The sequence below is a fragment of the Rhinatrema bivittatum genome, chromosome 2 (genome assembly GCF_901001135.1).
Source record: "Rhinatrema bivittatum chromosome 2, aRhiBiv1.1, whole genome shotgun sequence".
Classification (NCBI taxonomy): domain Eukaryota; kingdom Metazoa; phylum Chordata; class Amphibia; order Gymnophiona; family Rhinatrematidae; genus Rhinatrema; species Rhinatrema bivittatum.
In genome coordinates this window covers 238,983,960-238,997,603 of record NC_042616.1, presented here as the reverse complement: position 1 = coordinate 238,997,603, position 13,644 = coordinate 238,983,960, and the positions used below count along the sequence as shown (strand labels likewise).

The window sequence follows — 13,644 nt, the reverse complement described above, 5'->3', positions numbered from 1 at the left end:
ACCTCCCCCCCTCTTCATCATGAGCTTGGGAACAAGAAAGTCTTCCTTTGCTTTCAAGGTTTTTGTAGTTGAACTCTTTCCTAACTGCAACTGGTAGTTCATTCCAAAGTTATGGAGCTATACTTGAAAAATTGAGAGTGGAGGATGCCAGCAGCAATCTTCAGAAGTGGACAGTTGGGGTGGGGAGTCAGCACACAGGGCACAGCCTCTCCTGTTTGCTTTAATTGTGGAAGGAGAGGCCACCTGGCCAGAGACTGTCAGTATGATCGAAGTGAAGCGATGGATGTCAACATGATGATACAGCCAGCACTAGAGGCTAAAATCCACATGGACAAGGAAAGTCGGCAAAGCAAGGGTGATCCTAAACTTGAAAAAAAAAAAGGGAGGGTTCGGAGGAGCTGGTACAACCCAGTAGTAAGGGAATAGTTACTTTCTCCTTCTGGGCCCTTTATGCAGGGAATGGACTTGAGGAAGAACATTGTCCATATGGAAAAGAAGAAAAGGAAGATCCCTTGGGAAGAAAGGGTAAAATTAACCAGGGAACACCCTCTACTCCAAACCCCCTCCCCAGGCATGCTCCTGCTGTAAGACAGGACCACAAAGACAAAGACCTGGAAGACCTAGAATGGGCGCACAAGCTCATGGAGCAGCACAAGAAGGAGCAGGTTGCGGAGGGTGATCCCCAGAATGAGAACAACAAGTATGAGCATGAATGGGAAAACACTCTCACAGATCTTCAAAGTTGTAACTTGGTAGATATTCCACATTAGGATCTTAAGAACATAAGAAGTTGCTATACTGCAGGTTCCCAGGACAGCTAATCGTCAGATTTCCCAAATAGCCACGCAACAGAAAATCCCCGCAGCCACATTCTCAGCTGACTGCTCTGCACCGCGATGATCGCAGCACAGGCAAACAACTGAGTGTTGTATTCTTACCACTGCGGGGCTGGGGGGAGTTTTGGGAGCCTTGGGACATGATTTCGGTAGCAGCAGCATGACCCTTTCTTCTTCCAGCATGCCCAGTAAACATCACGTCCTCTTCCATGCCGCAGAGGCAAGAAGAAGAAAAGGCCATGTTGTTGCTGGCTTCCACAAAAACTGCTGCCGTTCCCCCTCCGGGCTTAAATGTGCTGATAGCACGGGCAGGAATGGCAACAGTGTTCGTTGAAGAATTCTGTGTGTCTCGCTGGGATGAGGAGAGGGAGGGAAGAGCAGCAGGAGACCAGAAAGTGCGCGACACACCTGCTGGTGTTGTAGAGCATGCCCTCAGGCCCAGTTAGGAGCTTGGAGGCGCAGTCCCATCTAAGGAAGATGTGAACCCTTGAGCCGCGGCACGGCTCAGGGAGGAGCCCCAAGACACACCGAGGGAGGTGAGTTGGTACGAGCACGAGTGGAGCAGGAGTGAGGCTGGAGAGAAGACAAGGTTAGGATTCCAGAACAGGACAAGGCAGGCTCAGCCCTCCACTGGACCTACACGCACCAATGAAATCCAGCAACGCAATGCTGATCTCGAGAGTAGCCCTCCGGCCACTCGATAGCCCTTCCAGACTCGTCGCTAGGGAACGACAAGTGTGTGAGGCCAGACGGAGGCTGAGGGCAGGAACATGAAGACTCAGACGAAGACTTGGATACTCAGAAGGTTCAGACGTAGACTTTGATACTCAGGAGACTCGGACGAAGACTTGGATACTCAAACAAAGACTCAGGATACTTAGAAGACTTGGAGGACTCAGACAAGGATTCAGGAGACTCGGACGACTCGGACAAGGATTCAGGATACTCAGGAGACTCGGACAAGGATTCAAGTTGCTCAGAAGTTTCAGAAAAGGATTCAGAAGTCAGGCAAAAGTACTGGGTGAGAACTGCATTGCAGCACACCCTACATAGCCGCCCATGGCTGGTCGCAGACCACGCTGAATGCGAAGCAGACTCCAGGCAAAGACGTGGAACTTGAGACTGGAACATGGCGAAGATTCAGTAGAGGCCTGCACCGGGGCGTGCCCTACACAGCCGCCTGTGGCTGGTCACAGACCACGCTGGAGCGGAGCAGGTTCTGGCAGAGTCTTAGGCATGGACGGAAGCAGACACAAAGAGACTCCGTGGACCGAGAACAAGATACTCAGGAACAAGGCTTTAAAAACAGAAGTCTCCTGGAGGCTTGCACTGCAGACGAGAAGAAGGCCTTGTATCATGAGGCGCCCTACACAGCCATCCCATGGGCTGGTCACGGACCATGACATGGCACGCCAAGAGAGGTGGACAGACGAGGGACCTGGGAACTGGACGAAGAGCTGAAGATGAGACTGTCGAAATCAAGACAGGAATATTGGACATCAGGAACATGGAACATGGCACCTCAGGACTTGGGACATCAGGACATCTGAACACAGAACATCTGGAACATATGGAACAGAAGACAGTGATGAGGGAGCTCCGACAAGAGACGAGACCAGGGACATCAAGGAGACTAAGTTCAGGAACACGAAGAACATGGAACGAAGATCCATCAAGGCACAGGAGACCACGGAAGACCTGGATCGGAAGGAAGAACACAGAAGCTGTGCAAACCCGATCCGAAGGCACTGAGGAATGGCAGCAGGGCCCTTTTATAGGGCTGAAGTAGGAACAGGTATAGGACATCATCGATGAGAGCCGCAGGGCTTTTCCCTCCGCTGGCCCTTTAAAAGTCAAGCTGAGGCACGCGCTCGCGCCTAAGGAGAAGCAGAAAGAAGCAGTAGCAGAACCGAGGACAGAAGCGTGCAGGCCGCGTGGAAGGCCCGACGAGAGGCAGCTCCCTGCCACATGGAAGATGGACACAGGCAGCTTCAAGGACGGCTTCCCCGCCGTCAGAGGACCCTGGCAGTGGCTCCAGCTGTGAAGATGGAGCAGGAGCGGCAACGGCGTTTAAACCGCGGAGGAAAGCTCCCAACGGCGGCACTAGGGCCTCAGGGGAGCCGAGACACAGTGGAACGGCCTGCTGTGAGGAAACTGCGTCGGCGGCTTGGCTGGCCACGTTTGAGCTGAAGGTAAGTGGGGGGACTGCCCGTGGCTCGGGGGCAGAACCACAACAGCTGGTGTTTGGTGACACACTGGTTAAAAACCGCTGACCGGTTACAGAATCATTTCCTGCCATTCCTGGCGACCTTGCTTCTCCAAAGCAGCACAGGCACTTCCAATGTGGAGTTGGGATCACTCTATTGTTTTCCTCAAGGAAGGCTGTACCATTCTGTCTGCCTTGGCTCTTTCAGGTCTGCCACTCAAGCCACCAGAGACGTACTCATCACTTGAGATCAAAGAGCTTTTTGCACTGACTATGTACACAGGACTCTCTCTGTAACAGGAAGATATTACATGTGGCACTTGACGCTAAAGACTGGCTAGCCCCAATCCTGCTGCTGGACTAATATCTGAGTCTTTTTTTTTTGTTTTGTTTTGTTTTTTGAATAGGAAAGGAATGCTTAAACAAAATTTAAGACACCTAGAAAAGTGAAACGCTAGGTGCACCGTAGTCTAAGAAAACAGGAAAGTTTCAATTTTGTATATTTTGAAAACAGATATGGTACACACATACAAGGGAGCACGAAGTATAAAAAAAGATGGGACTATGATTAAAGCCAGACTTCACAGCTTCTTCTAGAATCTGACACATGTGCATCCTGAGTATCATGAGTGTCTCCACAGCATCCCTAGAGAGTAGAAACTGGACTCTGCAATCAGACTCTGATCTCCCACATAGCACTGTCCCTCACTGCCACTGAATCATTGGAGCAGCACAATTAGTTCCTTTCCTACATAAATACATTTAAATATTCAAAGAAAAATGAGTTCTTCCCAAAGTACTTTTGCCCAATTATCTGTTCTATACAATGGTGGAGCTTTGATGCTCACTTCTGGGTGCTGGTTCTAGACCCAGCTGCTAGCTAACTCTCTGCTGGGTCTGTGAGTCTCTTTGATAAGCTTAGGAGAAGGTTTGGGGTCGATAGGGTTGAAGTAATACCCCAAGGTCAAAATCTATAGGTCTTCTCTAGTATTTGGTACTTAGTAACATAATAAGTTTACATAATGAAGGCAGCAAATGACCAAATGGTCCATACAGTCTGCCCAGCAAGTTTCTGCTGCTCAGATGTATCTGTTAAGGGCAGTAACTGCTGCCCCATTCCAGTTACTCCCAAGCCTTATGTGAAGGATAGTACTGCTGTTCCGTGATGGTTACCCCAAAGTCTTATATTAAGGGTAGTAATATTTACAATCGAAACCAAAGCAACTGTCAAACCCATAACAAAATTACTACTTGCAATATTTTTACAGATTGAGCAGCCTTCTTGATAAATCATACAATTACAAAGTGCTTTGCTTTTGGACTTGGCCATAAAAGTAGTTCTGCGATTTTTCCTAATGTCTGAATCAGTACCCTGGACCATAAAAGTCAGGGCCCAGCATTGGCTGTCATCTGAATCCAAGTCCCCTTCCTGCCACCCAAACCCCCATCGTTGAAGCAGAGAGTGATGTTATAGTTGTGTTAAAAAAGGCTAATTGGTTAAGAATGGTAATCCCATGCCCTCTGCCTCTCCATGCAGGTTACCCCCATATGCCCTTTTCTTCATTTCCAACCTCTAGTCTTTAGGGATCCACAGTGTTTATCCCATGCCCTTTTGAATATGTTTACTGTTTCCATTTTCACCACCTCTTCCGGAAGGTCATTCCAGGCATGCACCACCATCTCCGTGAAGAAATATTTCCTGATATTGGTTCTGAATCATTCTGCTTGGAAGTTCATTTCATGATCCCTGGTTTACTGTTTCCTTTTCAATGGAAAAGGTTTGAAGTTTGTGCATCATTAAAACTTTTCAGGGATCTGAAGGTCTGTATCATAAATCCCCTGCACCTCCTCTCTTCCAGGATGTACATATTTAGATCTTTTAGCCTCTTCTCATAAGTCTTCTAATACAGACCCTGTTCCATTTTGTTCACCCTTCTCTGAACCACTTCAGTCCTGTCTCTATCGTTTTTTAGATACGGTCTTCAGAACTGAGAACAGTACTCCAGGTGAGGCCTCACCAAGGGGATTATAACCTCCTTTTTCTTACTGGTTATTCTTCTCTCTATGCAGCCCAGCATTCTTCTGGTTTTAGCTATCGCCTTGTCACATTGCTTTGCTGTCTTCAGATCGCCAGACACTATCACCCCAAGGTCCCTCTCCCAGTCTGTGCACACCAGTCTTTCACCCCCATCACATACAGCTCTTTTGGATTACCACACCCAGATCCATGACTCTGCACTTCTTGGCATTGAATCCCAGCTGCCAAATCTTCGACTACTTTTCAAGCTCTCTTAAACCACTTTTCATTCTCTCTTCTTCTTCAGGTGTATCCACTCTGTTGCATATCCTAGTATCATTCACAAATAGACAAACTTTACCTTCTAATCCTTCCGTAATGTCACTTACAAACGGGCCGATTCAGTAAAATGTGCGGGAGAGCCGGTGCTCCAAGGTGAGCGCCCGCTCTCCCAACGCACGCCCAGGCCATTCTCCTGGGCGCATGATTCTGTATGCGCTAATAAGGAGGCACTAGGGACACTAGTGCGTCCCTAGAACCTCCTTATTGGCAGAAGCGGCGGCTGTCAGCGGGTTTGACAGCTGATGCTCAATTTTACCGGCGTCTGTTCTCGAACCCGCTGACAGCCACGGGTTTGGAAAATGGATGCTGGCAAAATTGAGCGTCCATTTTCCAACCTGCAGGCCGCAGGCAGATTTTTTTTTTTTTTTTTAAGATTTTTTTTTTTTTTTTTAATTTTTGGGGCCTCCGACTTAATATCGCTATGATATTAAGTCGGAGGGTGTACAGAAAAGCAGTTTTTTCTGCTTTTCTGTACAGTTTCCCTTTGGGCAGGCGTTAATTTCTGAGAGAATAAGGGGTAATAATAGTGCGTCAAAAACGCGCATCCAAATGGGGGCTTATGGTGCGCTCGGACTGAGCGCACCGTACTGAATCGGCCTGAAAGATATTGAACAGAGTTGGTCCCAAAAACAATTCTTGTGGCACTCCATGTAACACTATTCTCTCTTTAGAGTAGGTTCCATTTACCATTACACACTATCTCCTGTCATTCTCCTGTCAATCAAGAATGGGTATTTTATGGTGTTGAAAGGATTTTTGGAATACTGTTAATTGTTAGAATTTTTTCTTCCAATCTTGCACAGTTGTGATAAATTGGGAGTTCAGTACTTTATGTTACTGTCTTATAGCTAATGCAGCATTCGTGGTCAGTACCAGCTTTATCTTTGGATCCTGCCAAGTTTTTGGAAGAATTTCCTCACTGGTTGGAAAAACTTTCTACTCGTCACCAGGGCAACATCCTCATCATTATCGACTCTATAGACCAAATCCAGGTACCAGCCAACATTTGGTGTGTGAAAAGTTGCTGATGGAATCTTGCATTATGTATGTTTGTTTTTAATGCTTGCCTTTTGCTCCATATACTGTATATATATGTAAATTTGAGCAATGTTGGAGGAAAGTAAAAGATAAGAATTCTTTGCTAGCCTATAAAAAGGCTTTAAATGACTACTGAGATTGTTGTATGAAAGCAAAGAGGGATTTACTATGTATTGCATCTAGAGAAGGCAATTAACAAACCACTACAGCTGTTTTCTATAGTAAAAAATTAACAGCAGGCCTATTGATCTTGGATAAGGAGATGCCATCATGTGAATTGCTTGCTGACTATTTTCATTAAAAAAAAATTGAGATGCTCAGGCAGCAGTTAGTACCTGTGTCAGATAGTTTAGGCTGGAGGTTAATCCCTCTTCAAACGATGTTTGGACTGAGTTTAATTTGACTACACTAAAGGAAGTGAGTACCAAGGTATCCAGTCTAAAATCAACTTTTTCAGTACTTGACCCTAGTCCTTGTAAAGAACTTGAATGATTTTTCTTTTGAAGTTATAAAGACAATGATTAACATATCACTGAGTGCTGGCAAAGTCCCTATTGTTTGGAAGCAAGCTACAATGAGACCTGTTAAAAAGGTCAGTAAGCTACCTTCCACAGACTTGTCAAACTGTCGCCCAGTTTCAAACTTGCCACCAGTAGCAAAAATATTAGAAAAGATAGTTTTAGACAGTTTGAGTCCTTTGTAAGTAAGCGGCAATTATTTTATTTATTTATTTATTTATTTTATTTAAAAGCTTTTATATACCGACATTCATTTGCATATCACATCGGTTTACAGATAACGGGATTAATAAACATAATTTAGAAAATGGAAAATAAAGTTACATGTAACAGCGAGGTGAAGGAACAAGGTGGGGAAAGTAGAGGATGCGAAAGGGTCCATAGGCCTTAAGAAGGGCGATTGGATAAAAGATTGAAAAATTATTTACAAGATTCTGTATAGAAACTATATTCTAAAATTAACTGAAAGTTGTATAAGTTAGGGTCCAAGCTTTCTTTGGAGTGCGGAGGGTGGATGCTTTTGGGAGAGGGAGCGGGGGGTGTTGTTGTTAAACCCTAATCAATTTGGATTTCATAAATCTCATAATATGGAGCACTTACTTCTGAGTTTGATGGATACCTTGTTGACTAGATTGGACCAGGGATGTGCAGGCATATTAATTCAGTTAGATCTGTCTGCAGTGTTCAATACAATTCACCATGAGATATTCATTTGCTATCTGTCTAACCCCATCATTTCATTATAAATATAGCGGAATGATGAGCTGCTAAAAAAAAAAGGGGTGGACGATAGTGAGCAGGCAGTCGCATTGCAGCAGTGCGTTTTCACCTGCCACGGTTGCAACCGTGCTGATCATTCTCACCCCCATAGTGCCCGCAGCCCTACAGGACCCAAATTTTCCTAAACCCCACCTAAACTGCCCAAACTTCTCCCCTTTCTCTAATTTACTTTTTCCATTCGCGAAGTGGTCGTAATCACGATTTGAAGAATGACCCCCTCTGTATGGTGTGGGAGGTTCAGGGGTAAACTGGTTTCATTCCTATTTAACCAATTGGATGCAGAGGGTGCAGAGAAGTGTGCCACAAGGGACAACACTTTCCTCAGTACTTTTTAAGATATATCTTTCCCCCTTGGCATCCTTATTGCAATTTTTTTTTTTTTTTAATTTTCTTTATTGAATTTTCATTTAAGATTATCAAACAAAAATATCTGAAGGTAATACAGATGTAACTACATAACATAATAAGAAATACCATAAACTAACATCTCTTTTACCCAACCTATAATATGGGGAAGCTTTTCCATAATTATCAAATAAATTTTAACATTATTTTTGGAGGAGAGAGAGATTATAGGATTATTATTGAACATCAGAACTACCTCCTGTTACACTTTTATCCAACAAAAATGTCTCCAACTGTGATGGATCTGAAAAACTGTACTTGTTACCTTGAAAGGTTACTAAACATAAACACGGATATTTTAAAAAGAAAGTTGCTCCTAAAGCAATCAATTTAATCTTCAAGGTAAGGAAATGTCTCCTTTTTGCCTGAGTGGCTCGTGAGACATCAGGAAAAATCAAGATCCTCTGACCACAAAAATTTAGTTCTTTGTGTTTAAGGAAATCCCTAAACACCTTTTCTTTATCAGCTTCTAACTGAAAAGAAACAAATAAAGTGGCTCTCTTTTGAATGATATCTATGGACTCTTCCAAAAAGGTCGAGACTCCCACACTTGAAGATATAGAGTTTCCCTCTTCTTTTTCTCTCAATTTCTTAGAAAAATAAAAGATTTTTGAAACTGCTGGTATCTCCTTCTCCTCATATTGCATAATCTCCTTTAAATATTTTTTAAACATTTCAATAGGTGACAAAAGTCTAGTCTGCGGGAAATTAATCACTCGCAGGTTTTTATAACGCATTAAATTCTCTATGTTTTCTAACTCTCTATGTACTGAGAGACTATCTCTTATATGAGCAGAATCAATATTTTCAAGTAGCTTAATCTTCGATGTTATTTTTCCCACCTCCTCTTTCAGAGTAGCAACTTCCTTCATTTGTTCTTCTACCTTTACTTTAGTTGTATCTACTACAGCTGACAATGAATCATTCAGTTGTATAACATTATTATTAACATTGGACATCAATTTCCATAAATCTTTCATGGTTATATTGTCTGGGGGGTTATCAGGCCATTGTTCAGGCCTTTTCCCCACCCCTTCAACATAACCTTTCTCCATAATTGTTATTTGGTTACTTATCTCTGTGCTTCCTGAAGCATTGAGTTCAGCTCCCACTCGCAAAAATCCATCTGGAATTGATGCCATCAGCTGTGGAGGATGTGATGGTCCTTCACCAGGACTAAGGGAAGCTGAAAAAAGCTCCCCAGTCTTGTCCTCACTTGGTGATGATTCGATCCGTTTAAACACGTGATCGTCCATTGGGCCCTTAGTAGCTATTGGTGAAATTGGAAAGCTTTTCACTTTCCTTTTCCTCCCCATGGAATTGGAGGAAATTTACCGATGGAATTGGCACTAATTCCACACAATACAGTCTTTCAAACGTCAGTGCCGGCTTGTCCGGCCTTTCCGGACTAAGCCGGACCAAGCCGCTCACCCCTTTGGTGCTCGCGGCTTAGGTGCGCCGTCGGCGTTGGTGCGCCGACAGACCGTCGTTTAAAAGGACTGGCACTGGCTGATGATGTCACCGCAACCCCGCCTCCTCTCCAGGTCTCAGCTGTTCCTCCGGTGCTGACAATTGAGGGGCAGTTCAGGTGCAGTGCTCGGGGCTACTGAGGGCGGCTCTCTCTCCTCCTCTCTTACCGCTCCCCCTTATTGCAATCTTTAAATGTGAAGTTTTTCATGTTTGCGGATGATGTTCAGTTTTTCTTACCTTGCGGCTATAATAGAGAGCTTTCAGAGTTTCAGTTGCAAGTGATCATTAAAGAGGTAAAGGGCTGGTTTACAAATCACCGTTTGCTTTTAAACATTAAAAAACACAGATTCTCTGGATGGGAAAGGGATTTGAAAGTAGGGTTCCAGCAAAAGTATTATTGATTGATGGGTTATCTATTCCCATTCAAACAGAAGTGAAAAGTCTGGGAGTCATTTTGGACTCTCAGTTGAGTATAAAGCATCAAATTCGTTATCGTTCAAAAGTGGTCTTCTACAAACTCAAAATGGCTAGACCATTGAGGTTTATGTTACCTCATGACTTATTTCGATCAGTGATATAAGCTTTGGTTCTAAATCATTTGGATTATTGTGGTGTATTGTATGTGGGATTACCTGAGAGACTAACTCATGTGCTACAATTGGTCCAGAATGTTGCCGCTCAAGTCCTGACTGATCACTCGAAAAGAGAACATGTCACTCCAGTGTTGCGAGATCTCCACTTGCTATCGGTTAAGTGGAGGGTAAGATTCAGGTTGTTGAGTATGTTCAGACTTCTGAAACTTTCTCATCCCATGTGTATTAAGAAGTCTCATTGATTAGTATACTCTAAGATCAGAAGGTGCCCACTTGTTGGCTATCCCCTCTGCCAACAAGTATAAATGGGTTCAGACGAGGGCACGGGTTTTCTCTTTCCTAGCTGTTATAGAGTGGAATAAGTTGCCAGTAGGGCTTTGTGAGCAGCAGGATAAAAAAGGGTTTAGAAAAGGTCTCAAGACTATGTTTTTGAACAGGCTTTTGGATGCGTTATATATCTTTATTTCTGTGCTTAAATTTAGTGCTTTTAAAATTTTGTGTTTGTTGTGATTTTATGAGTGTATTTTGTAATCCGCACTGAACAGATATTTGGAAGTTGCGGAATAGAAGATTTTTTTAAATAAATTAAATAAGAGAATTTATATTGGACAAAAAATGTCAGAGTAAAAGGTAAATTAAGGTTGCTGCACCCTCCATGCTAAACCAAAATCAGTCTTGGTAAGTATATTTTTGGGTATCTATTGCATAAAACACCTCACACAGTAACATTTTCTTGTGTGAGCATGAATCATGTCTTGAGGATGACTGACAAATGAAATGCAGCAGAAAGGTGTGGTAAAATGACTAATTCTGAAGCTTGTTTTGTACGTGGATGGCACAGGCTCTGTTTGCCTATGATTTAAAGATATAAGCAACTTTTCAAAAATTTAATGGACATATATTTTATTTGTGTTAATAATCCACTGACATTACAATCCATAGGCATCCAGTTGTAAAACCTCCAGGCAAACCTTCAGAGCCACATTAATTCAGTGTCTGTATTGCAGAAGTAGTAAAGCTTAATTTAGTTGTAGTTTATAATTTCTTCCAAGAATCAGTACTGTAGTAGGTTAATAATATTTTTTTTGTACTGGAAGCAATCAGCATGGTGAGAAGACTTTGGAAGCTAGTTGACAGGTATGACTGGTAACTCTTAAGTTTATTAAACAAGAACCTCCATTTTATTTACCAGTTTTCCTTTCCTTCCACCCCAAGCCCATGCAGTTTTTCAGGCTTTCACTGAATTCTCAGCCATTTTTCTCCCTGTCTGAGTCTTGCTGAGTCGTTGACGACAACTGAAGAGAAACTGAACAGTCTTTCAGCTGCAGGGCTACTGAGAATGTTGGAACTGGAGACCTTGCTTGGTTCCTTACAGATATTTTTTCCTTCTTTCCTTCTCTAATGTCTCATGTTGGGGAGTATAGGCTGCTCTTGGATCAGACTCCATGGGATACTCAAAGTTGCAGCAGAGCTTGTTGTCCCATGAGGGTACAAGTGACTCAAAAGTGCAGTCTCTAGTTCACATCAGCTACAGTTTGGCTTTGGAATTGCACAGCCCCATTGTGGGTGTTAAAGGTTTCTTCTTAGAAAGAGCTGCTTTCATTTCAAAAGAGCTGCCAGATACCATGGATTGCTTATGAGGTCGCTGATGGTACACTAGAAACATCTCTGGGCAAAGAAAGTGAATGGCCTATGTTGTCCCTGGCTGCTATAGTGACTTAAAGAAACTTATTGGAAGGGAGCTCTGGTGCATGATCTCAATTAATAAAAAATGTTACCTGGGTTTTGCTGAGTTGATATACCAAAAGTGGGATCGAATCACATGATATTTTACATCTTTCTTCTCTCTCTTCCCAGCAAGTAGAAAAACATATGAAATGGTTGATTGATCCACTACCTGTAAATGTGAGAGTCGTCGTCTCTGTGAATGTAGAAACATGTCCACAGGCTTGGAGGTAGGCCAAAGTACTCCTTTACTTTTTATTTACATCAGGGGGTCTCCAAACCTTTAATGCGAAAGACCACATAGAACATTTCAAATCACTGAGAGGGCAAAATTAATATTTTTGAAGAAATTTTAAATCCTTTTCCTGGGTCTCCTTTTCTTCTCCTCTCTTCTCCTTTCTCTCTTTTTTCCCTCCCCCTCAGTCTGTCTCTGACACCTATTTACTATCTCTTTCTTTAATGCAATTTCTTGCCTACTTTTCTCTTTTCTGCCTTTTCTGTATACCACCGTTTTCTGTTTTTTCCTTTCCCTTTATCTCTTCTCACATCTTTCACCTCTTGCTCGAATTTCTTCTTATTCCACCTGTTAGCCCCTCACAGCATCCCCTTCTTCTCACATCCCTTTGTTCTTCCAGTGCTTCTCTGCCCTCCTGTTTCTCCATCCTCCCCCACAGCAGCCTCTCCCTCCATTCAGCGGGCATCAGATCTCCAGCTACCTTTATTTCTGCTAAGTGCCTCCCTCCCTCTTACAGTGGTGTCTCTGGCTTCCTCATTGGCTGTCAGTGACACTCATGACTACTGGCTTCCATCTTCTAGGCTACCGGCTCCATTCTTCTGCTAGTGATGGCTCCTGCATGACTCCTTTTATTTTGTGGGTGTTGGGGAAAGTACAGTGAATCATATAAACTTGCTTCATGGACATGGCCCACATGCTGTAGTTTGGGAACCTCTGCATTAGAGGAGGAAATTTGGATAGTTTTAGAGTTTGTAGTACCTGCTATGGTAGGTTTGTGGCATTTGCAATAGTGGATATGATGTGCTTGACTTATTCATTTGATCACAAGATCCAAATTCAGCAGTTTGTTGTCTTTTCCTGCTGAAAGGTTGTGGCCAACTCTTCATCTTGATCCATTGAGTCCTAAGGATGTGAAGGCTCTTATTAATGCAGAATGCAGCTATTCCGACATCAGACTGAATAAACAGCAGGTATGTCTGCTTTAACTCTTTAAAAAAATAAAATAAATAATGAAAAAGGAGGATAGGAAAAATGTTATTTGACAAGTCAAGATTGCAAAATAAGATAATCCATATTCAATGAAGACTCTGATTAATAAGTTATACATTTGTTTGGGCTAAAAGAACAATGGTCCATAGAATCTTTTTGGTTCATCATCGACAAGCAGGATGGATCAGCCACACAGTGGGTGATGACATTCAATTGTGCTGAAAGCAGAAAGCTTCTAGCTTAGCTTAGAAAATCTAAAAGGCTTTTCTGAACATGTATGTGTCTTCTGGTGAGCCTCCTCCATCAATTTTGTCTATTTGGTAATGAGACTTCAGATGTGCAAGGCTAAATAAAGGATCCCCCTGTTCCTTGGAATCTAAATGTAGTTCTTGAAGCCTTTGTCTAAATGTTTTATTTTTAATGATATTAACCTCGGTCCAAAGAGTAAGAAAATTGCAAGCTCTGGTCTGTACTCTCATCTTTCTTCAG

At 43.0% G+C, this 13,644-nt stretch overlaps 1 protein-coding gene across 6 annotated transcripts in view; it reads left to right on the top strand.

Annotated features, from left to right (window-relative positions):
* Positions 1-13,644, top strand: part of NPHP3 (nephrocystin 3) — a 232,133-nt gene that overhangs the window by 128,922 nt on the left and 89,567 nt on the right. For all 6 annotated transcript variants that reach the window (XM_029589318.1, XM_029589315.1, XM_029589314.1 and 3 more), the window contains 3 exons: positions 6,250-6,393; positions 12,063-12,160; positions 13,034-13,136. In XM_029589318.1, coding sequence (XP_029445178.1) covers positions 6,250-6,393; positions 12,063-12,160; positions 13,034-13,136 — 345 coding nt within the window. The remainder of the gene's footprint in view (positions 1-6,249; positions 6,394-12,062; positions 12,161-13,033; positions 13,137-13,644) is intronic.